This window comes from Puma concolor, chromosome F2 (assembly GCF_028749965.1).
Source record: "Puma concolor isolate L17-30 chromosome F2, mPumCon1.1.hap2, whole genome shotgun sequence".
In the NCBI taxonomy this organism is placed as follows: Eukaryota; Metazoa; Chordata; class Mammalia; order Carnivora; family Felidae; genus Puma; species Puma concolor.
This window is the reverse complement of record NC_141684.1, coordinates 56,340,700-56,367,241: the sequence shown is the minus strand read 5'-3', so window position 1 is coordinate 56,367,241 and position 26,542 is coordinate 56,340,700. Positions and strand designations below refer to the sequence as shown.

Here is a 26,542-nt window from a genome sequence, read left to right as displayed (position 1 = left end):
TTGTTTGTTTGGTGTAGTTCTCTGGGCTTTCACAGATGTACAGATTTATGTGACCACTATAGCAATCAGGATACAGAATATTTCTATCACCACAAAACACTCTCTTGTGCCATTCCATTACAGTAACATACTCTCCTCCTTCCACCCTTACTCCCTACCAACCAATAATCCATTCTCTGTCCCTGTAAACTGACCTTTCCTATGTCAAATACATAAAATAATATAGAATGTAATCTTTTGAGACTGGCTTCTTTTACTCAGTATAATGCCCTTGAGGTTCATTCATACTGTTGAGTGCATCAATCATTGTTCTTTTTTATTGCTGAGTACTATTCCATTGTATGGACATGCCAGTTTCTTTATCTGTTAAGTTGCTAAAGGACTTTTGAGTTGTTTCCAATTCTAGCAATTATGAATAAAATTGCTATAAAATTTATGTGCAGGCTTTGTGTGAATATAAGTTTTCATTTATCTAGGATAAATACTTAGGAGTAGCTAGGTCAAATGGTTAAATCTATATTTAACATTATAAGAGACTGTCAAACTGTTTTTCAGAGTGGCTGTAGCATTTTGCAAATCTCAACAAAATTTGAGATTTCAAGTTGCTTTGTATCCATACTAGCCTCTGTTTGTTTTTGTTTTAGCCATGCTAAGAAAGTTACGATATTGTGTAGTGGTATCTCATTGTAGTTTTATTTGCATTTGCCCCGTGGGCTATTCAGAAATGTATTGTTTAATTTTCAACTATGGGGGGATTTTCCATGTATTATATTATTGATTTCTACTTTAATTTCATTATGGTCAAAGATATAGTTTGATGATTACAATTCTTACAAATTTGTTAATGTTATCATTTATCTTGGTGAATGCTCCAACTGCCTTGAAAAGAATTTGCATTTCTGCTATTGTTGAGTGGAGTGTCTACAAATGTCAAATGGTTCCAACTGACTGAATCAATTGGCTGTTCAATTTTTTAAAACAATTTTTGATGATTATTTTGTCTACTTGTTCTATTAATTAATAGAAGAAAGTTGGAATCTCTAACTCTTAACTTTGAATTTTCTGTTTCTTCTTTTGGTTCTATCAGTATTTGCTTCATGCATTTTGAAGCTCTGTTGTTAGTTACACAATCTAAGTGTTATGTTTTGTTCGTGAGCTAACACTTTCAATAATTATATAATGTCACTCAATTCCTTCTGATTTTTCTGGCTGTGAAGTATACTTTGCCTGTTGTTAATACAGCACTCAAGTTTTCTTGTGATTAGTGTTTGCATGGTTTATCTTTTCTCATTCTTTTACTTTTAAACCACCATATTTAAAATGGATTTCTTGTAAGTAGCATATAGATGGTTCTTTTTTGTTGATTCTATCTTGTAAGTGGTATATTGAAACCACTTGCATTTAATGTAATTATAATATGGATTTATGCCTACTGTTTTATTTTGTGTTTGTCTCCTATGTTGATTATTCTGTTTTCCATTTCCTGTTCTCATTTGGATTATTTGAACACATTTCAGTAATCCATTTTAATTTATTTTTGGGTTTGACTGTAACTATTTGTACAACTATTTTATAGTTGTTCTAGGGATAATAATGTATATAATTGCTTATTACATTTATTACATTATACTTAAAATATTTTACCACTTTCAAGTGGAATGCAGAAATCTTACCACTTTGGAGATACATTTACTCCCCCCTTATATTGTGATTGTTGTATGTATTTCACCTATAAACACAGAAAATTCTGTGATCCTTTTTGTTCTTAATCATCATATGTATTTTAAAGACTTTAAGAGAAGAAAATTACTCTACTATTATATTCACCCAGTGATTTATCAGATCTGTTGCTTTTCGTGCACTTTCGAGCTTCCAACTTTTCCTCTAATATCTTTTCCTTTCACCTGAAAAACTTCCTTTAGGATTTATTTTAGAGCAATTCTGTTGGCAACAAATTATTTAAGTTTTCCTTCATATATGAATGTTTTTATTTTCCTTTTGCTCCTGAATAATATTTTTGCTGCATGTGGAATTTTATGTTGGCAGGTTGTTGAGGAATGTCATCGAAAAGATGTGACCAGGGGCGCCTGGGTGGCGCAGTCGGTTAGGCGTCCGACTTCAGCCAGGTCATGATCTCGCGGTCCGTGAGTTCGAGCCCCGCGTCAGGCTCTGGGCTGATGGCTCAGAGCCTGGAGCCTGTTTCCGATTCTGTGTCTCCCTCTCTCTCTGCCCCTCCCCCGTTCATGCTCTGCCTCTCTCTGTCCCAAAAATAAATAAACGTTGAAGAAAAAAATTAAAAAAAAAAAAAAAAAAAAAGAAAAGATGTGACCATCAAGTGACTTGTGAGCTGGACCTGAGAACGCAGAGTGTAGATTCTGCTTGCCTTTCTTGCTCCCAGAGGCTGTTCCAAATACTTAGCCTTGAGATAGTGATGTGCTGTTGAGAACACCTGCATAGCATATGTGACTGAACCCAGTTGAGGGTTCTCTATAAACTTTTAAGATTTGGTGGGCAGGTATGAGGATCCATTCATTTTACTGCCACCCAAGATAAGCCTCATATGTAAGTTTTCTTTGCTTATTAAAACTGCCACCTAAAAACCTAGAGTGGCCTGTGTCTTTTGGTCTCACTATGCCCTCCACATATGGGGGTTAATTTCAGATTATACCTAGGAAGTTCCTAGAGAATTTCAAACCAACACAGGTCATTTCTTTCAGCACTTTAAAATTGTTTTTCTACCGCTTTAGGACCTCCATGGTTTCTGATGAAAAATTCAGTTATTCAAATCATTATTCCCCCACATGTAGTTAATCTTTTTCTCTGGCTGTTTTAAAGATTCTTACTTTGCTTGGTTTTCAGCAGTTTGACTGTGACTTCTGTTTTCCCTTCTAAAATGTCTAGTTCATGGGGCGCCTGGGTGGCTCAGTCAGTTAAGCGGCCGACTTTGGCTCAGGTCATGATCTCGTGGTCCGTGAGTTTGAGCCCCGCGTCGGGCTCTGTGCTGACAGCTCAGAGCCTGGAGCCTGTTTCAGATTCTGTGTCTCCCTCTCTCTCACCCTCCCCCATTCATGCTCTGTCTCTCTCTGTCTCAAAAATAAATAAACGTTAAAAAAATTAAAATGTCTAGTTCATTCTTTTCTATAGCTTCTCTATCTCTACTGAGACTTTCTATCTTTCTATTCATTGGTAATTTTCCTTATTTCTTGGAGCATGGTCATAGTAGTTGCTTTAAAGTCTTTGATTATTTTCAATACCTAGGTCATCTCAGAATTTGTCTGTTAGACTTTGCCCTTGAAGTTTTTTGAGATTTCCTTGTGTGTGTGTGTGTGTGTGTGTGTGTGTGTGTGTGTGTGTGTGTTTATGTTGAGTAATCTTGTCTTTAGTCTCCCTACTCTACCACATTCATCCTGTGACTTGTGGCAAGAGGATAGAGAGAAAAAACAAAAGCAATGGGGATCTGTCCATAGTCTTCCAACCATAGTCACTCTAGTCAGAATGACCTCTTTCAGAGATTTAGGGCTCTCTGGGCCTCTGCAATAGCTCTGCCACCATGAGACTGTAGCTTTAGGATTGGAGCTTGCCTGATGGTAGGGCCAGAAGGGAAAACATCCAACAGACTCCCCTACTCTCTCTATTCCATGGACACTCCCCTTCTCACTCCTCAAACCAGAAAGATAGTGCTTCTGTTGAAGTTCTTTCTTGTCCGTGCTGGTGTACAGTTCTGAGATTTGCACTGCCTTTGAGTTCAGGCTGGGAGGTTAACAAAAACAATAATAGGAAAATCATTGCCAAATTGTTCATTCTCTGAGTAGTGCCTTTCTTCCCCAATCTCACTGCTACCATATATTTTTCAGAGTCTTCATACAGCTGATTCATACCTCTGTACAGGGATTTTTAGTTGTATTAGGTGGGAGAGACAGGGTAGAAAGTCCTTAACCAGTACTGGAGGTTCTTCACAATATTTTAAATCAGAATAAAACTACCTGCGTTAAGAAACATAATTATGTATTATAGGGGTGCCTGGGTGGCTCAGTCAGGTAAGTGTCCAACTTCAGCTGAGGTCATGATCTCACAGTTCTTGAGTTCAAGCTCCACATCAGGCTCTCTTCTGTCAGCACAGAGCCTGCTTCGTATCCTCTGTCTCCCTCTTTCTCTGCCCCTCCACCATTGTTCCCTCTCTTTCTCTCAAAATAAATAAACTTAAAAATTTTTTTAAAAAGAAACATAATTATGTATTATATATTAAATTTTATGAATAAATATGGCATATTTTGGGGATTTGAAAATATTCTACTTAGGCTAACCATTTATCCATTATAACATTAGTAAACATCATGAATTTTGTTGGCTAATAATTGCAGCATTTATACATATATCTGCGAGATAATACAAAACAAGATGTGGCCTAACACAAGCTCATAATTCCAGCTAACATTTGCTAACACCTTACTGTGTACTAAGTGCTTCACCTCAACTTCCACATTTAATCTTCATAGGAACCTTGTAAGAAGCTACTATTATCTACATCTTACAAGTGTAGAATGGGTGGTGCACATAAGCTCATTCCATTTTCAAGAAAAGGAAGGGTACAAATTCAGGTTTGTTATGTAGGGGTAGATGGGCAAACTTTTTCTTAAACAGCTAGATAGTAAATATTTTAGGCTTTGTAGGCCATACAATCTCTGTTGTAAATACTTAACACTGCCAGTAGCGTGGAAAAACCAGTCATTTGTAAATAAGTGTGGATGGCTATATTCTAATAAAACTTTATTTACAAAAACAGGCAACTGATCCATGGACTGTAGTTTGCCAGTCCTGCTCTAGAGACCAAAGGTCTAATCACTATTCTGCACTACTTCTTTTTACCACATAATCATCTTTCTACCACCTAGCTCTCTGAGTTTGACCTTAATTTCCTGTACAACAAAAAACTAAAATCAGTTGTGATTACATTGTTATTAGAAATAAGCGTACTTCATAAAATCAGAATAGATTTTTAATTTTTTTTAAGTTTATTTATTTTGAGAGAGAAAGAGAGAGAGAGAACAGGGGAGGGGCAAAGAGAAAAAAAGAGAAAGAGAGAGAGAGAGAGAGAGAGAGAGAATTCCAAGCAGGCTTTGTGCTGTCAGTGTGATGCAAAGCCAGACATGGAGCTTGAATTCACAAACAAGAGATCATGACCCAAGCCCAAATCAATCGTAGGATACTTAACCCATTGACCCAGCCAGGTGCCTCCAAAATGGGTTTTTAATTTGAGATTTTGGCCATTATTTTGCTGTTGTTTTTCATTATTTTTTGTTAAACAATTCCTATAATTTAGTGAATGAGATGAATTTCCAGTCAAATACCTCTGCAGAAAAACACAACCAGCCAGAAAATATTATGCAAGAATGGTCACCAATACTGCTGCCTTCTGAGATTTCAGGCAATGGTTCTTAACATCAATACAAATTACATTGGAAGCTGCTGTTGAGCAAGCAGTCAAATAGAATTTCTGACTTGAGAAATTGAGAAATGGCAAAGGGAATTGAAGGATTAAGAAATGATAAAAATAATTTATAGAAGAGAAAAAAAGTGAATTCAACATTCCTTTTCCTAGAGAAAAATAGCATGAAACATTATTTGACTTAATCCTATTGTAAGTTTTTCTAAATTCTATTATTTTCAAATGGCATTCATATCTAATTCTATCAATTTATAAATTTTTAGTATCCTGGGATTCACAAAATATATTAAATTTTAACACATTAGTCTGTCTTCTTCATGTTCACCTTTGTACTTGGAAGACATAATATTAAATTTCATTCAATTTTATATCCTGTATTACTATAAATTAGGGTAAATTTCTTAGAAGATATTTCTGCTTAAGAGTGAAATATTGGGCTGAGATGTGAAAAAATGTGAAACATCATTTGGGTATTATGAAAGTTCTATCTGGAAATACATCAAAAATAATAAAAAGGAGGGGTGCCTAGGTGGCTCAGTCAGTTAAGCATCATTGTCTTGATATAGGCTCAGGTCAGTATCTCATGGTTCAGTGTGAGATCAAGCCCTGGGGCACTGACAGCGTGGAGCTTGCTTGGGATCCTCTCTCTCTCTCTCTCTCTGCCCATTCCACACTTGCACATGCACTCCGTCTCTTTATATAACATTTACAATACATAAACATTTAAAAAATAAAATAATAAAAAGGAGATATTTATCTCCTATTTTCTAAAATTTGAAGAAGTGATTTAACTTAAAATGGAAACTTGCAATGATTAAAAAATTGTGATTAATTAATGATGTGGCACAGATATCTGTTTTAATTTCACCTAGTGGTAAGTTCACCTGTGTCATAAGTTTGTTAAAAATTGTCATTTAAGGGGCACCTAGATGGCTCAGTCAGTTGAGCATCCAACTCTTGGTTTCTGGCCAGGTCATGAGCCCAAGTAGGCTCTATGCTGAGTGTGCTCACACTCTTTCTAAAATAAAAAATAATAATAAAAATAAAGATTTAAATAAAATAATTGTTTCAAAACCAAAATTTAATAGCTGTGTTGCATCCAAACTGGAGAAGCTTATATGAGACTTTAACTATATCTTTAATATATTAGTTTCTAAGTCTCATAAAACTGTGGTTTCGGCGTATTATTCTTAATACTAAGTTTTCACAAATCTACTATACGTGCAGATGTTTCTGAGAATGGTATTGAGGGAACAAAAAAGAAATGGGTCTGGCTTCCACATTGGGATCATCATGGAGCATGGGGAATGAGGACCGAGCACCAGGGGTAAGGTTGATAATCCAACAAAACTATGTCCTTGGAATCAGACATCACCAAGAGAATATAAAATTTATAAATTGGCAAAATTCTTGGGAAAAAAAGAAGAGTGTTCAATTTAAACAAACTTCTGAAGGACACACTGACTTCAAATAGGTCAATTCTGTTCTAGAGTTGTGTTAACACTGTTCTGCTGCTGCAATTTTTAGCAACACGTCACAGAATTATTGTGCAAAATGTTCATCAGCTGGAACACAAGGAGTAATTTTCTAATCTCTCTTTGTTGTTGTCTTTTAGGAAGAAATATAATGTGTTTGTTATAAATATGCTTCACCGTGTAAAAAAACCGAAAATTCCAGCACAGAATCTTCTTTTGCATTTTTGCATTTCTAAGGTCTATTTGTAAAGGATAAATAATTTAAGCCTCATTTTTAACTTCAAAATAAAGTTTACTTTAAATTTCTTGGCCACATTGGTACTACTAGGAGATCTTTGGAAATAAAAATAGTAAAAAAAAAGCATTTGAAACCTCAAATATTTAGACTTATTTATATGCCACATACCTCAATACTGAACCAATCATGTTTACTTTTTTTACTATGTGGAAATAGAAAGTATAAACCCTATATTAATTATTTCAACTCAGACTGCAAAAATATATCTGAAGCCAGAATCTACAAGTCTCAGTTGAGAATTTAATAATAAATCTTTTTTTTTATTTTTTTAATGTTTATTTATTTTTGAGCAGAGAGAGTATGAGCAGGGGAGGGTCAAAGAGGGAGGGAGACACAGAATCTGAAGCAGGCTTCAGGCTCCAAGTTGTCAGTACAGAGCCCGATGTGGGGCTCAAGCTCACGAACCGTGAGATCATGACCTGAGCTGAAGTCAGATGTTTAACTGAGCCACCCAGGCGCCCCTAATGATAAATCTTGACTGAATATCAACTATTGTCATATTTGTTTTTGAATTAAAAAAGGAGGGGTCATTATATTGTGCTAGATAGATAAGGAAAAGTTTACAGATATTTATATAATTCCATACCAAAATTTTTTTTATATTTATTTTAATCTTTTTTTATCATAAGTTGTTTTTTTAACTTACCATTTAATTTTTATGTTTACTTGCTAAGAGAGTCAAAATGCTTTCATACAATGGGGAAAATACTATTTAGAGTTTTAAAGAATTTTTACTTATAACTTTGAGGCAATGAGTTTGTTATAGGAAACCACATTTGGTTTGGAAATGTGTGTTTGTTCACTTAATGTTGAATCTTATGTTGTAAATGATGATTAAATCTACCCACTGATCTTGTGACAGTTAACTCAGTAAGACCTCATTTTCTTCATTCTGTAATTTCCCATATACAAATGATTTCACTTGTTAGTAAGCCCCCCAAATTTTAGTTCTTCATATCTTGCTACAGAAATATCTACTAAAAACACAATGACTAAAAATTCATTTCTAAAAAAGCAACACAAATCTCTCTTTGACAAATATACTTCATGCATTATTGAAAATACCACATTTAGCTTTACTTTTTGTAAAGTTTCCCATTATTATAAAATACCAAATCTATATTTTTGTTTCAGATGAACTTCTTTGCCAATCTCCCTATTTCTCCCACTAGTATTTACATTCTTTTAACCATCCAGACTAGTCTTCATTTTCTAATTTGGCTTTGATTCTATTCTCTCACCATAAATTGCTTTCATAATTCAGTTTTAGAGGAAAATTTCCTGAAGAATCAAAATACTTCCTAATATCTGATAAAAAGATCTGTGACTCAGTTTGTTCCTTCTCAATTTGGGTAACCTTAACTGCCAGAAAGTCTTGGAATTATGGTTAATCCTTAATTATAATAGCCATTTTATCTTAGTTTGGGTAAAATTGACAGATAAATTCTTTTCAACAAATCCCTATTGAGCACATATTAAGTATATATGTGTGTGTGTGTGTGTGTGTGTGTGTGTGTATACACACATATATATGTTAAATCCGGTGTTTATTATAATTTTATTTCTATATCTGTGATTCTTAATCACAGATTCTTAATGGTTAAATTATATTTTAACGATGTTACTAGAAGTTGCTTTCACACTTCAAGAAGTAGAGAATTGCATACGAATGACATGAAAAAAAAATGCATCTGACCCATCAATGAGGTCTGTGAATTCTTTCTTTGAAATATCAATTTTTGTAAATACAATTTATTGTCAAGTTAGCTAACATACAGTGTATGCAGTGTGCTCTTCCATTCCCACCAACAGTGAAGAGGGTTTTCGTTTCTCCACATCCTCGTCAACATCTGTTGTTTCCTGAATTGTTAATTTTAGCCACACTGACTGGTGTGAGGTGATATCTCAATGTGGTTTTGATTTACATTTCTCTGATGATGAGTGCTGTTGAGCATCTTTTCATTTGTCTATTGGCCATCTGGATGTCTTCTTTGGAAAAGTGTCTATTCATGTCTTCTGCCCATTTCTTCATTGGATTATTTGCTTTTTTGGGTGTTGAGTTTGGTAAATTCTTTATAGATTTGGATACTAACCCTATATCTGATATGTCATTTGCAAATATCTTCTCTCATTCCGTTGGTTGCCTTTTAGTTTTGTTGATTGTTTCCTTTGCAGTGCAGAAGTTTTTATCTTGATGAGGTCCCAATAGTTCATTTTTGCTTTTATTTCCCTTGTCTTCAGAGACATAGTGAGAAAGAAGTTGCTGCAGCTGACGTCAAAGAGTTTGTTACCTGTTTTCTCCTCCAGGGTTTTCATGGTTTCCTGTCTCACATTTAGGTCTTTCAACCATTTTGAGTTCATCTTTTTGTATGGTGTAAGAAAGTGGTCCAGTTTCATTCTTCTGCATGTTGCTATACATTTCTCCCAGAACCAGTTGCTAAAAAGACTGTCTTTTTTCCATTGAATATTCTTTCCTGTTTTGTCAAAGATTAGTGGCCATACATTTGTGGGTCCAATTCTGGGTTCTCTATTCTATTTCATTGGTCTATGTGTCTGTTTCTGTGCCAAAACCATTGTCTTAATTATTACAGCTTTGTAGTAGAGGCTAAAGTCCAGGATTATGATACCTCCCACTTTGTTTTTTTTTTTTTTTTCAACATTACTTTGGCTATTCGGGGTCTTTTGCGGTTCCATACATTTTTGTTTGTTTGTTTGTTTTAGCTCTGAGAAGAATGCTGGTGCAATTTTGATTGGGATTGCATTGAATGTGCAGATTGCTTTGGGTAGTATTGACATTTTAACAATATTTGTTCTTCTGACCCATGAGCATGGCACAAGGTGCGTGTACAGTGCAGCAGGCCTCAGTCTGGAGAAAGCACCACAACACTGGATCAAGTTAGAAACTGGTTCTTTCTCCATTTTTTCAGTTCCTTGGTCCATGGTTTTTCTCTTCTCCAAATACAATCCTACACTTCCATAGCCTCTCTTTCTCTTCCTTTTGTCTCTCCACATTAAGGTATCCCTCCCCTCTGTGCCTACATCACCCATTTTATCTCTCCCAATTCCATAATCATGCACCTATGGCCCTCCAAGTTGTCCTCGTGGGTCCCGGGAGATGTTTCTGTCACTCTGTAGCCTGGTTTCCTGGAATTACAAGTCTTCTGGCCTTGATACTGCTGTGTTGGAGGGACGAGGGAACTTCGGGTCCCCCTACTTCTCTGCCATGTTGACTCCTTCCCCTGAAATATCTATTGTACCCTTAAATTTCCATACTTATATTAAGACACACTTTGCTTTATTTTGTCATCTTTTGCATACACACTCTTTTTAGGTGACATTTAACAATAAGAGAAGTCATTGTAAATTACACTGCCATACACATTGTATGTCACTTTTTAATTTTCCAATACTATGTCTACATAAATGCTGCCATGGACTGAATTGTGTCCCCCCCCAGATTCATATGTTGAAGCCCAATCCCCCAAAGTTACTATACGTGGATATAGTTATTACTTTTAGAAGGTAATAATGGCTAAATGAAGTTATAAGGGTGAGAGTCCTACTTTAATAGGATTGGTGGCCTTATAAGAAGAGGAAGACAGAGAGAGATCCTTCTCTTTCTACCATGGAAGAAACAGCAAGAAGTTGGTTCTTTATACACCATGAAGATAGCCTCACCAGAACCTCATCTTGCCGGCCTCCTGATCTCAGACTTCAGTCTCCAGAATTGTGAGAAAATAAGACTCTGTTGTTTAAACCCAATCTACAGTATTTTGTTATGGTAGCCCAAGCTGACTAATATAATGCTTATGCTATATAGTCCAACTAAGCTTTATTATAATTCTAACAATGGAAGTATTAGACATTTTCCAACCAATAATAAAAAAAATAGCATTTTGTTTCACATTTTACTAGTATTTTTTGTCGGTGATCTGCTTAAGCCACCCTTTGGTAGCTGACATAATTAGGAAGGGAAGATTTGTACACTTGTGCCCTGGACAATAGTAATATTAAATATTATAAACCATACCCTTGAATCTACCAATTCTGTTACTAACAATGGGCCAGACCATCATCCTGTTAGGTTTGGGTCCTTCCAAATGATTACCTTGTTCATTGTCTCTACCAGAAATATTCATCTTAATTATACTTTTTAAAAAATGTTTTACCCTGTACAAAAATCATCAAAGCTGAAGATGTTTCACTGTTTATGAAATAAATTTTAGTTTGAAAGCCTCATACTCATGATCCTCTGTGATATGGGCCTAATATAAATTTCCCACATACAATTGCTGCTCAGTAACTACTTATTTAACTAATTTTCCATTTTCAACATGTTCTCACTGTCTTTTGACCTGGACAATTATCATTGCTACTTTTTCCCCTCTGTTTATCCTGCGATCAACCCATTACCCAAAATACCTGCCATAATCCTCTACATCTGCTAAGAATAAATACAAAAGAAACTTTCCCAATTCCAAACCATGTTGACATTTTTCCCTATAGATCCTTTGCCTCTTTTGACTTAAACTTTTCATTCTAGCAGCATAGCATTGGGTGTGTGAGCTTGTATTTGTAGCATTTTTTATATCTAATCATCTTATCTAGATTATAAACATCTGTAGGCCTCCATTCTCAATATCCAGTCTTCTTCATCAATCCTTCTCTGGAAACCCAACCCCTGATAATCTCTCTACTTTGAATATTTAATACGTATTTCCTATATCTTTCATTTGGCCATTAATTACATCCAATATACTATTTATTTGCTGTTTGTCATGTGTTATTATATTCTTCACATATTCTTGCTTTATTAACTATATTTTAAGTTCCTTGAGGTCACATCACTTTTTTATAATGTCTAGAGCTGAACTATGTAAACCTTTGTGTATATAATGAGACACAAAATTATAGCCTGGAAGGCAAAATGCCAGAAGACAGAAGACCTGAGTTCTAGTCCTTGGTTTAGCTAACCAACCATCCATGCTGGACAGTCTTTTAGTAAATTTTTCTTGGCCTTTCTAGAATAAAGTTGTAATGCAAGAAGATTTTTAAGATCTTCAAAAATTTATTTTTTGAAATTGGTCCATAGTTTTCCTCTTCTACAGTGTCCAAATTGATACACAAAGAGGTGAAATACATATCTCTCTAAAAACAGGAGAGAAACAAAGGAGACCCCTAACAACTGAAAGCAGCCAATGGGGTATTTTAATATGGCAAAGATTACATAAAGATTCTGAATTCTTCCAGAGAATATTCTTGGTGTTACTTTGTTGATTTTTATTTTTTGGTTACCCACCTCTGTGGGTAAACATGATGTATCAATCAGGGTTCTCCAGAGAAGCAGAACCAAAAGGATGTATACATGATGTACACATACATGTACACACATATACTTACATACATACATACATACATATACACATGTCTATATGGAGTCCATACATATGGAAAAAGAGATTTATGTTAAGCAACTGGCTCACATGTCTGTGAAAGCTTTCAAGTACAAAATCTTCAGGATTATGTCATAAGTTAGAAATCCAGAGTAGAGCTATAGTTTGACTCCAAAGGCCAAATCCCTTCTTACTCAGGGAAAGACAGTCTTTGTTCTATTAAGGCCTTCAACTGATTGGATGAGGCCCACTACATTATGGAGGACAATCTACCTTACTCAAAGATCACCAATTTATTTTTTTTTGATTTATTAAAAAAAATTTTTTTAGTTTATTTATTTTGAGAGAGAGAGAGAGAGAGAGAGAGAGAGAGAGCAGGGAAGGAACAGAGAGAGAGAGAGAGAAGGAGAGAGAGAGAGAATCCCAAGCAGGGGGAAATCAAGTCCGATGCTTAACCAACTGAGCCACCCAGGTGCCCCAAAGATCACCAATTTAAATGTTAATGTCATTCAGAAAAGACCTTCACAGAAACATCCACAGTAATTTTTCACCAAATCTAGTCTAGAAGCTGTGGCCTAGCCAAGTTGACACATAAAATTAACCATCACACATTGATTCTGTCCTTATGGAAATAAAGAGTAACTCAGATGGTTTGCCTTTATTTCATTCCATGAACAGTTTATCAGTCCTCTCTGTTTCCTGATCTGAAACTTGAGAGAACAGAAATCCAATGCCTTCCCTTCTGTCATTCTCAACAGGGTCACTATTCTTATTAAGAAAAAGTAGTTATGCTACAGTATATGAATCTCAAGTCAGATAATCTATTTATATATTCCAATTCCACTACCTATTCACTGTAACTTTGAAAAAGTCACTTAGTCTTATTGAATTTCACTGTCTTCAACATTAAAATGGGAAGAATAACATCACAGGTAGGTTCTGAGAACAACATGAAAGTATATAGAAAATGGTATGCAGAGTAACATATTAACCCTAAACATTAAATAAAACCTCTCTAGGGGCCCTTGGGTGGCTCACTTGGTTGAGCATCCAACTCTTGGTTTTAGGCCCAGGTCATAATCTCATGGTTTGTGAGTTCAAGCTCCACATTGGGATCTGCCCTAGCAGTGCAGAGCCTGCTTGGGATTCTCTCTCTTTCTCTCTCTGCCTCTTCTCCACTCACACTGTCTCTCTCTCAAAATAAATAAATAAACTTTAAAAAATAAATACATAAAATCTCTCTGCCTACCCAAAAGAACTGTTTTGAAAAACACACCATTCACTCATATCTATTCAGTCATTTAGCAAATAATACCATTGACTGAAGTATTATACTAAGCTTCTCAAAAATGAAATGCCCTATGAAAATGTAGAGAATTATCAAAAGCACTGAATGGTTAATATTCTGTGTTGTTATTATCAACTCAAGTACAGCTGGGCATGAGATAGAATAACTTTTAGTAATAGTAGTAGGTCATTAAATTGGCACTACTATATATCTATAAAAGGACGGTTCCCTAGAAGCAGGGACTGAGAGGGGGATTCTTGTGTAAGTGATTTGTTACAGATGACTCCATGACTAAGGGAAACAGGTTAGGGTAGTAGGGAAGAAGATAGGTAAGCAAGGATGTAGTCTTACATGGACACTGGCTTTAGCTCACCTTCAGTCAAAGGTTAGCTTGTTGTATCCAAGAGTCAGCCATTGGCTGTGGGATGCCCTCCTGATGGTGAGGGCCATAACCTCTTAGATATGGCATTACTATTCATAAGAAGGGCAATTCTTTAGAGAAGGAAGTAGCTATGGGTTATCAGCTAACATTCTCAACAGCTAGGCTGGATGCACCTCCCAGTGAGGGGATCTGAAACTGTCAACAACATCCTCCATTACAGAAGGTCACCGATGTTCACAATAACAGAGGCACTGTAAAGGTATTAAGAGCTCTGAATTCTCAAAACAAAACAAAACAAAACAAAACAAAACCCTGACATTCACTGTAGTATATTATGGTACTCAAATTCTTTGAAAACTGGTCATTCCTTGAACTGCATGTAAATTAAGTTCCTATGAATACCATTATTTTATTATCTGGAATTTCTCTTTCTTATGAAAACATAAACTTTATTTTGTTTTGAAAACAGAGCCAGATGAAATCCTCGTTTGTTTTTTTGATTATCTGTTAGCTGCTAAGAAACATAAATGTACTCAAGGCTTAAGCAATTCTGTTTCTTAGAAACAGTAAGCAAACAATTGTTGGATTCATATTATAAAATTAGACAATATACCAAATCTATTCTAAGTAAGAAGTACATTCTAAGTAAGAAGTAAGTAAATAGAATAGTATACTTTCAATGTAAAACTGTAAATAAGTAACTTTTCTATTAGAATGATAGGTTTGCAAATGTGGGCATTTGTATATTAATGGCAGACAGTTCTAATGAAGGCACAACTACACTGAAAATTAGAGCTTTAGTTTTTCACTTTTACCTGTTTGTTCTTAAAATCAAGTAATCAATTATATTAGTAATTACATGTATTCATGGGGTTAATTCTCATATAGCGGTTTCCATTTAAAAGTAGCTGGAGAAACTACAGTATCTAATAATTGTTTTAAGAAACATACTCATTAGGGTGTTAAAATCATTAACAAATGCCAAGATATTCACTTATGTGATTTATAATGGGAGACGTTTCCCTTTTTTTGTCCTTAGTATAAACACCCTCTTCATGATTAATATTATATATTTATTTGCAATACATTAGAGCATTTTTAAGAAAATGCTTTTGAAGGACCCAGGAAGCTGCTATAATTAATAATAAGACAAAGGGGAAAGGACTTAGGATATTTTTTTTCTTTTTTTCTGTTTCTCTTCCTCCAGGTGAGAAAAGGAGCACCTGAAAACATATGGCTTTCCTGAAGACAATAGGCATAAAGCTGAAGTTCACAACGTCTCCAAAAAGTTCCAGGCATTGGTTCTTATTTGAATTTTTAGAGTTACCCTATAACATGTAAGACACACACATACAAAACGTTTTTGCTGTCCTCCCCAGTCAGTATCTAAATTGTTTCTGTTTTCTTAGGATTAGATTTGGTTAACTAATGGAAAAATGTGTAAGCAAGTACTGTTATAATCTACGGGTGAAGAGAACTTCAATAAAAAGTCATATGCACAAGTCATAAGAACAATATATTGACGACCTGACCAATTTCTGTTCTATGAAAGGTGTTATAGACTAAGTTATCAGATATTTGACACACTGGAAAAAGATTTTTTTTAAATAATCAAAATTAGCAATAAGTAAACATCTAAAATACATAAGGAATTTATAAATCGTTAAGAAAAAATGAGAATCCTGACACAAAATATGGATAAAATTAGGCAATTCATTGAAAATCAAATCTGAATTAGCAAATATGTAAAGAGATGCCAATGTCTTGATTTTCAACAGATTGGTGAAAATTAGAGGTAAACCATGTGTTAATGAAACATAGGGAAATGAGACTCTTGCACGTGGCTGATGGCAGTGTACAGTGGTACAGCCACTATAGAGAACAATTTGGCCATACTTACTAGAAGTGAATATGATCCAGTAATCCATTCCAGGGATGCATCCCAGAGAAACTGGAGTCCAGGTTCACAAGGGGACAGACACAAAGATGTCCATCATAGTAGCAGATTAGAGGCAACTGGGGGTACATCACTGGAGAAATGGGTAAACAAAGCATGGTGTATACATACAGTAAAATACTATCTAGAATTTAGAAGCAATAAACTAGTGTTACATACAGCAGCATGGGTAAATCTCTAAATTAATATTTATTTAAAAATTACAAACTGAGTGAAGGCTACAGTATAATGTCATGTATATAAATTAAAAACAGATGTACATATAAAACAGTACCACATATGTTTCAAGGAAGCATATATATCCAAAGATAACTGTAGCTTTGAGCTCAAATGCAATATAATGATGCTCTATTATGAGGAGGTTGGCAAACAGAGTTAAAATGATGAATGAAAGTCTAAATAATAAAATGCGGGGGTGGGGGGGAGATGCCTTTGTGTAGACACATGGCATATGTGCTATACATTTTTCAAGTTTTTACTTAATTTAAATTCTAGTTAGTTAACATATATGGTAAAATTGGTTTCAGGTGTAGAATTTAGTGATTCATCACTTACCTACAACACCCAGTGCTCCTCACAACAAATGCCCTCTTTAATGACCCTCACCCATTTATTATTAACTTAACACCCTCCACCTGAGATTTAAAAAAAATATAAGTTATATAATGCTGTACTTGTAACTTAAGAAAAAATATTACAGGAACAAATATATATAAATACTCTCATTTACTGACTATCCCAGAACATGCCAGGCTTGCATTATTTTCTTAAGACTTAAGTAAGCCATTGCCCCCTCATCCTCAGTGATCTTTACCTATCCAATGACACCCTTCAAAATACAATTTAAGTTCTTATTCTCCATAAGGCCTTTTAAATTGTTCCATTTATGTAAATGTCTTCCTGAAACCAATCACTTTTATAAGCTGTGCCACAACACCTAAGACTTAATGATATATTGAATATATTGTTCTCTATCACTCTGTATTATGTCTTTCCCAGGGCTTCCTCTACCAGATGTTAATTGCATAAAAAGCAGAGAGACTTCTTTGGAGCCTCCTGTTCTGCCAAAAACAGAGATCTTTATGTGGGAGTATCTCAATTAATAGATTTCCAGTTAAGATTTTGGATTGTGGTGGCAAAGGATGGGTAGATGGGATCATAACTGAAGGTTGAAAAAAATTTATCCTTTTGCTGCTGAGAATTAGTTTTGCAAGTGGGGAGAATACACGTTCCTTTTGGAATTGGAGTTCCTTTTGGAACTAGAGGAGAAAGAGTAGAATAATCACTATCACACTGTGAATTGAATAGCCCTCCAGTCAATGAAAGAGATGAAGTTTGCTATAAGTTCCTCTCTTTTCTCAGTGTTTTCTTGCTTAAAACTACACTATTTTATCCCTGAACACTAAAAGAATTTTGTTTTTACTTCAATCTACAAAATAAAACTAGTAAGAGCCAACTCAGGATGCGCTTCCTCAATCTAGAAAACTGTTCAACAGCTCCTTCTCCCCTTTAAAGGAAATATGCTTCTTTTGTTTTTGATGAAAATTATCATTTTGTTAAGGTTACTAAATGCATAAATTCCTAAAGTGCCGTGGGTCATTCTTCTGGAGGCTATGGAAGAAAGAAATGCCCTACGTAATGGGAGTTGATAAACTGAGTTGGATTCTCACCAAGATTCAAAATCTCATTTACCTGTGTTCTGCAAATGATTTGAATGGCAGCCAAGTGTTGTCTCAGAGAGGCAAACTGATCTTTGTGTAAGATCCAAAGGGAGGTTGGAGCTTTGAAACAAGAAGATACACATAGCTTGCTCAGCACTTTGGAAGGTGCAAAAGAGATGTGGGTTCGCTCCAGGAAATGATGGTTGAAGGGAAAGTAATGCAAAGCATAAAGAAGCAGGGATACGATGTGATAAGGGTGCAATATCTATTTCGGCTACTTACTAGTTTTGTCACCTGGATTGAGTCAGTAAACATCTCTGAACCATTGCTTTCTTTTTTGTATGATAAAGAGGTGAGAAAATCTTTAATTTGTATTCATCTATGAATGTTATCATGAGCTAAAAAGATCAGTTGACAGCTAAAAAAGATATGAACAGATAAGGAACATAAGAGAAGAAACTGAGTTTCATTCATTTTTCTAGTAATGAAATGGGCCTGAAACAAGGTAGGTACTTAACAAATATTTGTTGAAAGGATGAATCAGAAGAATGGAATAGATCAAGAGGAAGTAAAGTCAGAAGAGAGCACCAAGACTCAAGAGACTCTCAGGCCAGGCATGTAGGAGGCAGAGGATGGAATTTAGGAAGGCAGAGAAGAAAATATCCTCTTTGCCCAGAGATCAGGACCAGGGAAAAGCTGCAGGAGCCAGGGTTGCTGTAGCATAAAAGTGCTGAGAGACCGTTATCTGTCCAGGAGATTAGCAGGCATGTGTTAGAAAATTAAGATTCAGAGTAATAATGCCTACCCAAGTATACCTTCAATAACATGTCTGAACATTTAGAATTATATTTGAGGCAACTAGAAGGTAAGGTGAGAAAGGGAAATGATGTGTCTCATGAAATTGCCATAGGTAAAATCAGACAGACCAGAGTTTAAACCCAAGTTACCATTCACTAGTAGTACAAATAATGGCAAAAAATTAATCTGAGATATCTAGAAAACAAAGACACTAATTCTGAAAAATGAACACTATAGTATCTACTCTGAAGAACTGTTTTGAAGATGAAGTAAACATATGAAAAGGACCTAAAATATGCCTAATACGATTTAAAAAAAAATTGTTATTGTTATCATTACTATTGTATTAATGTTTTTGTTGTTACTACAGCTATTATGCCTAACAGAGTATGTATCAGCCAACTCCATCTTTGGCTTGACTTGAGATCAAGAATTTGCAATTTGTAAAGCAAATTCCTTCATTTTTGGGGGTTTTCTTCCAAGTGTGTTTTTTTCCTCCTTAGTGCTCTTTTATTTTTTTTATTTATTTATTTTTTTCTTAGTGCTCTTTTAAAAGTGCCCTCCAGGGGCGCCTGGGTGGCTCAGTTGGTTGAGAGTCCCACTTAGGCTCATGTCATGATCTCGTGGTCTGTGAGTTTGAGCCCCACGTCGGGCTCTGTGCTGACAGCTCAGGGCCTGGAGCCTGCTTCAGATTCTGTGCCTCCCTCTCTCTCTACCCCTCCCCTGCTCATGCTCTGTCTCTCTCTGTCTCAAAAATAAACGTTAAAAAAAAATTTTTTAAAGTGCCCTCCACACACACACACACACACACACACACACACACACATACTTCTAGCTTTGTCTTAGCAGCACCAAGGAAAAAGGACTTATCCACTCAGGCCAAGGAGGCTAAGTGGCAGGTGGCTGTAGTCTGGCCAATTAGGCCCAGGATCTCAGATGTTAGAGGAACAGAAAAGTCAAAGCAGAACCATGGGAAGGGCATGAATAGAGACAGGAATGGTTGAAGTTTTCCTTTACATGACTCTGTAAGAGATGGACCATATGGCTTTTAACTATACTTGGATAACCTTCCTAATAAGAGGTGATATCCCCCCCTAGTGTTTATTTCTAGTTTATAATCGTTGACCCTTGAAAACTACAGGTTTGAACTGCGGGAATCCACTTACACGTGGAGTTTTATTTTTATTTTTTTTTATAAATACAGTACTGTAAATGTATTTTCTCTTCCTTTTGATTTTCTCAATAACATTTTCTTTTCTCTAGCTTACATTATTGTAAGAATACAATATATAATACATGTAACACACAAAATATGTGTTAATTGTTTATACTCTTGGTAGGCTTCCAGTCAACAACAGTCTATTAATTAAGTTTTGGGGGAGTCAAAAGTTATTCGTGGACTTTTGACTGTGCAGGTGTCAGCACCCTTAATCCAGTATTATTCCAGGGTTGACTGTAATACCTTTGAGCGGGGAGTAGGAGGACCATTGTTTCCTAAACGCTACTGCTTTGTAAGATACATCCTTCTAACAATAGACAAAGTTAGATATGATGTGAAAACTCGGCAACTGGACAGATAAATAAGAAAATTAATATAAGATTTGTTCAGAAATTACATTAATACTGATAACTTGCCAGTGGATATACTAGAGTTAACACACCACATGGTTTCTCACTATTAAATCAAATTTTCAAAGAAATTTAGTTCTGGTGAAATGTATTAGACTGTTAAGCAAAAGTTTTAGCTGGTTTCGAAATTACCTTCATCCCCAAAAGGGTTGGACTCTGACAGAAATAGCCCTCACTCCCTAAGTCATTCCCTCATTCCGCCCTTAAACTCCCTGATCATAGTTTTGATATTACTTCATAAATTAGGAGGCCAGCAGACTATTTTAGTTAAAAGGGCCTGGGTAAGCCCAGAGTAGATGAAGATGAAGGCAGGGCTGGCTTTCCCTTCTAATTTTCCGCCCAAACTTTCATGCTGAGGAAATGATTTCCAAGTATTTAGAGCAATCTCAGTTCTACACGCCAGGCGCAAAGTATGATTTCTCTAAAAAAGGGAAAAAAAAAGTGCCTTAACCCCTAAATCTGTGTGTGAATTTCTAGCGTAAGGAAACACACTCAGGTAGTGTCATGTGACCAACAAGCGGAAAATGGAGAGTGCGCTGCACAGTCGAGTGTAGGACGTGTGTTTGGCTTGCTTGTTTGCTTCAAGTCCTCAGAGAGAGATAGAATAGAAGACACACCTGCATTGACCGACTGAGGGACTGGTGAAGGGCTGCCCGTGAGGTGCTGAGACATTCTAAATAGAAGGATAAGCTGTGAGGGAAACAAGTCTGCAGTCAGAGGAACAAAGGCGTCATTGGGCGGCAGTACGCAACCCGGAGTGGTTTAGGCTTACCGGGAGGGAGGACGGCCGGGAAAGCTCACAGCCAGGAGGCAGCCGCGCAGGGCTGCTAGAGGCGCGCCTCCTCATGAGGCCCCGCCCTTCAGGAGCCCCGCCCCGCCAGCGTCGGGCCAATGGGAGCCCGGGATGTTAGCGGGTGGGAGGTGCGGCCGGGTTGCTACAGCCGGAGCTGGGCGGTGGCGGCGGCGGCAGCGGCGGTGGCAGCTGCTGCGGGCGCTGCCGGAGGAATCTCGCGGAATCAGAGGTGGTGGCGCAATGGAGGGACTGGAAGGTGAGGAGGTGAAGGAATACGGGCCGGGCGGTTAGAGCGGACCCGGAGCAGCCAGGGGTGCCCAGGACAGCGGTACCGGGGAAGCGAGGGCGGGTCCGGAGTGGTGGACCCCGCCGCTCCTCCCGAGGCCCTGGCAGGCGGTAGCTCTACAGCTCCCGACACGGTGGAGCTAATGATCCTCTGGCTGCCCCGCTTCAGACGGTCTTCAGCTGGGGTTCTCCACCTCGAGCTTGATACTGCCTTTGGCATCTGCCTGCAGGTCTCTTCCTAACGTCTTCTGGTCTTGCCTGATTCCTGAGTGTCCTTTTGGTAATCATAGACTCCGGACAGATTTTATTTTTCTTGCAAAGTAGATTCTTTATTATTGTCCATGGGCTCCCTACCGCTAGCCTTTCCTGGGGGGCCTCGGGGTGTATTTCCACCTCTAGGCTGTTTCCAGCCTCTAGATTCTGACACTTTCCTTGGCCAGTTTCCCTAGGTAACCGTTTTTCTATTTGTACCGCATCTTCTGTTGGAGGGATGCCAAGAGCATCTCCCAAGGAAGAGTCACTGGCCAGCTTTAGAGCCGGGACAATAGATTAACAGAAGGATTTAAGATTTACTCATTACGATTCTGTAAGAAAGAGCCGGCATTGATTCCTTATCTTTTGAGTTTATCCTTGTGCTGTAACCATGACTCCAGATTTTGCTTTTTTCCCAATTCTTTCACTTCTCTATTATTTTTATCCATTTAATCCTGTGTAGTATAGCGTTTGCCTAAAAACAACAAAGGAAAAAAAAAAACCCAACTAACATTGGCAACAACAGTTTCAAGATTATTTTTCAAATTGTGGTTAATCCTTTCCATGAAGAAGAAGCCTGCAGAATTGAAAAATCATGTTGCCTTGATTTAGCTCTTTTTCCCCCCTCCTAGTTTACATAGATTCAGGTGGAATTAAAAATAAACAGAAGCATTGAGCCCTGTATTGTTGCATGCCAGAGAGCAAATTATTTCAGGTTATGTTATGAAAAGTAATAACTGGTAACTTTTTGCAGTTACCTAAGCTCACCAAAAAACAAGTGTAATGATGAGTATGATAGTGTTTCATGCTTTTGCTCTCATAGTAAACAGCTTGAGAATGGTAGATAAGAATTCTGATAATTTTCCATTTGTGGGCAGCTGCAGTATACTGTTGCAAATGAAGGTCTTAGTCTTTGATCATTTAATTTATTTTAGGGGGATCATTAAGCTTCCATGAGATAGGAATTGTAATGATAGCATTCCTTACTTTCAATATTTTTTTTAGAGGACTCCTGGAGGCATCTTATTTTTAAAAATTTTTTTACATTTATTTATTTTTGAGAGAGAGAGAGAGAGAGAGAGAGAGCGAGCGCGCGCGCGGGGGAGGGGCAGAGAAAGAAGGCGGCACAGAATCTGAAGCAGGCTCCAGGCTCTGAGCTCTCGGTACAGAGCCCAATGTGGGGTTCGAACTGAAGAACTGTGAGATCATGACCTGAGCTGAAGTAGGAGGCTTAACCAACCGAGCCACCCAGGTGACCCGGCGTCTTCTATTTTTTAATGTATTTTGTAATATGTGTTGGTCTTATAGCATAATGGGTTCTGGAATTTTCATGAAGTTATCAAAACATACTTAAAATGCTTTAAAACAGTTTTTCTGCAGATTTTTATTATTTTATTCAACATTTGTAATTAAGGCAAAGATCTTCATCTGCTTTTTCACTTATGTATGCTAAGCACCTAAAACTGTCTGACACAGAGTAGGTACTTAATAAATATTTGTTGTTAGATTAATGACTTTGTCTATGGTGGGCATCATTCTAGGCCCTGGAGACGTAGCAAAAAATATAAAGTCAAAGCTCTGCGCTCATTAAGTCGGTATTTTAGTAAACCTTACATTTTTGCAGTACTAAGACATTACTATTGAAATCTTAATAAGAATGCTTTTAAAATATAATGAAAACCTATTATAGTACTCAATTACATGGGTGGAGAAATACATGTATTCTGATGTTAATATAGTGTGTTATGAGGGGCACGTTTTATGGGCCCAGCTTGTGATGTATCATGGTAAATAGTAACTTGCCCTTTACTTTTGTTTTTGTTTTGTTTTGAGTTTTAAACAAAATTAGTTATTATCATTAACTATAATGTGTTTAGTTCTAATGAATTAGGTTAAAGTATATTAAATTGGTTTTCTGTACAGAAAAGTAATTGAATATTAGTAATTTCAAAAGTGGTTTAAACTAATACAACAAAAGCTCTGAGAAGTTTTGTTGAAGTTAGAACAGTGCCTATCTTTCTTTCCTTCTTTTTTAAAATCAGTCCCTATGAGGTCACATTTTGCAAAGATCATAAGTTTGAATCTTAAGGTTACCATTCATTAATTCATTTATCCATGTCTTCATTTAATAAACATTGATACAGTGATAAGTAAGATAAAGTTTTCCCCTTATTGGAAGTTAAAATCTAGCACTAAGTGTCTAATAAACATTATATTGAAGTGTCCAGTAGAAAATCTTCAGGAATTTGCTCAACATCGTAGTAATTGAGCAAATATTGTACTGTTTGGCATTATACCCATGTTTCTAGTTGAAACCAGTAACTGGACTAAGCTTGATTATAAAACCAGAAAATATATGGGCTCCTAAAAAATTCTATTGAAGATTATTGTACTCTTTTAAAAATTATTTTTATATAAAACAAGTACCACTTATATTATTTTTGGTCTTCTGGGACTTTCATGTTTTCTAGTTGTTAACGGGATGAGGTATCAGTCCGAACACTGTATTTCAAAACTAAATATAAATTATTGCTCATGATTTTGTGTAATCTATATCTGAGCACTTCTGTGTTCTGTGTGTAGTTAGAGCAACGCCTTTAATTCCTTTTCACCTAAATCTTGTGCTCAATAGTTATACTCGAGACCAGTAGAAGTAGTTCTAGACTTGGGAGAGTTCCAATCTCTCCCAAGCTTTTCATCCTTAAAATGTAGAAATGATAAACTTTAAGCAGATTTAATCAATACAGTATTGTCATTTCTCTCATAACATCTTGATAAGTGGTTACTAACAGTTTTAACAGAGATCAGGCTGCCCATTCCTTTTGTGGGTTACTAACTTAGTAGATCTTAGTGTACTATCTTCTAAAACCTCATTAGAAGTCTAATTCTTCTTCTCTAATGTAGCCTCTGATTTAGTTAACACAAGCATTCCTGACCCATTAGAGTTTCCTTTTTGTTTTGTTTTTCCCTAGTCCAAACACATACTAGTTTACTGAACAATTCTTCATCTTTTTAAATTTATCTTGCCTTTATTTATTTATTTATTTATTTATTTATTTATTTATTTATTTATTTTTTGTGCTGAGTTGGAAACTAGATTATTTTAATAGCCAGTGTGTTCGAGAGGCCTGTGTTTGGATCATTGCTTTGTTTCTTTTTAGCTCTATGATTTGGTTAATTGGAACTTCAGTTTCCTCAGCTATAAAAAGTGGGGCTATTAAATACTGACCTACCTGACTATATTAAGATTAAATGATGTCATATATATAAAGCTTTCAGAGAAGTGCCTAGTACATAGGAAGCCCCCTCAGTACTTGTTTATTGGATGGGTAAACTCATAAGAAGTGTGTTAGGAGCTTAGGAGTGATTCGGTACAGGTAAAGCTGCATGCTTGGAAGGTGTTGTGGGCAGTCTCATTAGATGCCTATGGCAGCAGGATAGATAGACTGGAGAAAGAAGAAACTGGAAATACATATATGTGATGAGGATTTGAACTAAGGCACAAGTAGTAGGAATTAAAAAGGGAAGATAGGGGCACCTGGATGACTCAGTTGGTTAATTGTCTGACAGCCCAGGTCATGATCTCTCAGTTTGTGAGTTCTAGCCCCATGTTGAGCCCTGTACTGACAGTGTGGAGCCTGCTTGGGATTCTTTCTGTCCCTCTTTCTCTGCCCACCCCCCCCCCCCCCCCGCTTTCTCTCTCTTTCTCAAAATAAATAAATAAACATTTTTTTTTAAAAAGGAGGATAGATTTAGAAGATATTTCTGAGATAGAGAGGTGAGATATGACTGGTAGATGTGAGAGGGAAAAGGAATCAAATATAAAGGTCTATCTAGCTTGAACTAAGAGATAATGTTAGTATCTTTAACCAAGAAGACCCAAGTGGAGTGGGAGAAGAGGTAATGAGTTTGGCTTTATAAATTTTAGTACAGTACTTGGAGGAAATGTCTAGTGGAAATGTCTCATGGCTACTTGGAAATGTTTACTTGGAATTTTTAGCTTAGTAGCCATGACATATAAGTGACAGCAAGTGGATGGACTCACTCAGGAAAGCTGTATGTAACAAAATGTGGAAAGAAGCTTGGGGAGGAATTGATACTTTAGGGTTGAACAGGAAAGGAAATTGGAGTAGGAAGAAGTCCGTAAAGAGATTTAAAAATTATCAAGAAGGGAAAATGGTAAGAAACTAATATTTATTGAGTAGTGAATGTGTGCCAGAAAAAGCCTATAGCACCAGAAATTCCTGGAGGTCTTAGTACTAACCAGGTCAAACCCTACTTAGCTTCTGAGATCTGAAAAACTTGGGCATAGGAGGGAGAAATATCATTTAAGCCAAGAGAGAAAGGACTTTAAAGGTAGAAGGGATTGATCAACAGTGCTTCATGGTATAGAAAGATTCAGTAGAATGAGGACTGAAGAGAGGGCTTTGGATTTGACAATTATTATTATTGTTGTTGTTGTTATTATTATTATTATTATTATTATTATTATTATTATTATTTTAAACTAGACTCCATGTTCAACATGCAGCTTGAACTCATGATGCTGAGATCATGAAATCATGAGTCGTATGCTCTACCACTTAAGCCAGCCAGATGCCTCTGGATGTGGCAGTTAGATTCATGGGTGGTTTAATTCCTTGTTTATTTCTTTTTATTTTTTTAAGTTTATTTATTTATTTTGAAAGAGAGAGAAAGTACAAGTGACGGAGGCCAGAGAAAGACAACGTGGAGCCCAATGTGGGGCTCAGACTCACAAACCGTACAATCCTGACCTGAGCCAAGACCAGCAGTAGGTCGCTTAACCTACTGAGCCATTCAGGTGCCCCTAGTTCCCTGTGTCTTCAAGTCAGTACTCTAAAATCTCCTCATTAAAGAAGCTCTC

At 36.4% G+C, this 26,542-nt stretch overlaps 1 protein-coding gene and 1 long non-coding RNA gene across 3 annotated transcripts in view; one reads left to right on the top strand and one right to left on the bottom strand.

Annotated features, from left to right (window-relative positions):
* Positions 1-21,274, bottom strand: part of LOC147572036 (uncharacterized) — a 271,873-nt gene extending 250,599 nt beyond the window's left edge. The window contains exons 1-2 of the long non-coding RNA XR_015246951.1: positions 21,100-21,274; positions 16,183-16,312 (exon numbers count right to left, since the gene is read on the bottom strand). This is a non-coding gene — a long non-coding RNA (uncharacterized LOC147572036). The remainder of the gene's footprint in view (positions 1-16,182; positions 16,313-21,099) is intronic.
* ZC2HC1A (zinc finger C2HC-type containing 1A) overlaps positions 21,236-26,542 on the top strand; it is a 50,319-nt gene continuing 45,012 nt past the window's right edge. Inside the window, exon 1 of one of the 2 annotated variants that reach the window (XM_086695883.1) lies at positions 21,236-21,376. In XM_086695883.1, coding sequence (XP_086552009.1) covers positions 21,361-21,376 — 16 coding nt within the window. In that variant the 5' untranslated portion in view covers positions 21,236-21,360. The remainder of the gene's footprint in view (positions 21,377-26,542) is intronic. The other variant, XM_025922833.2, reaches the window with a different exon arrangement.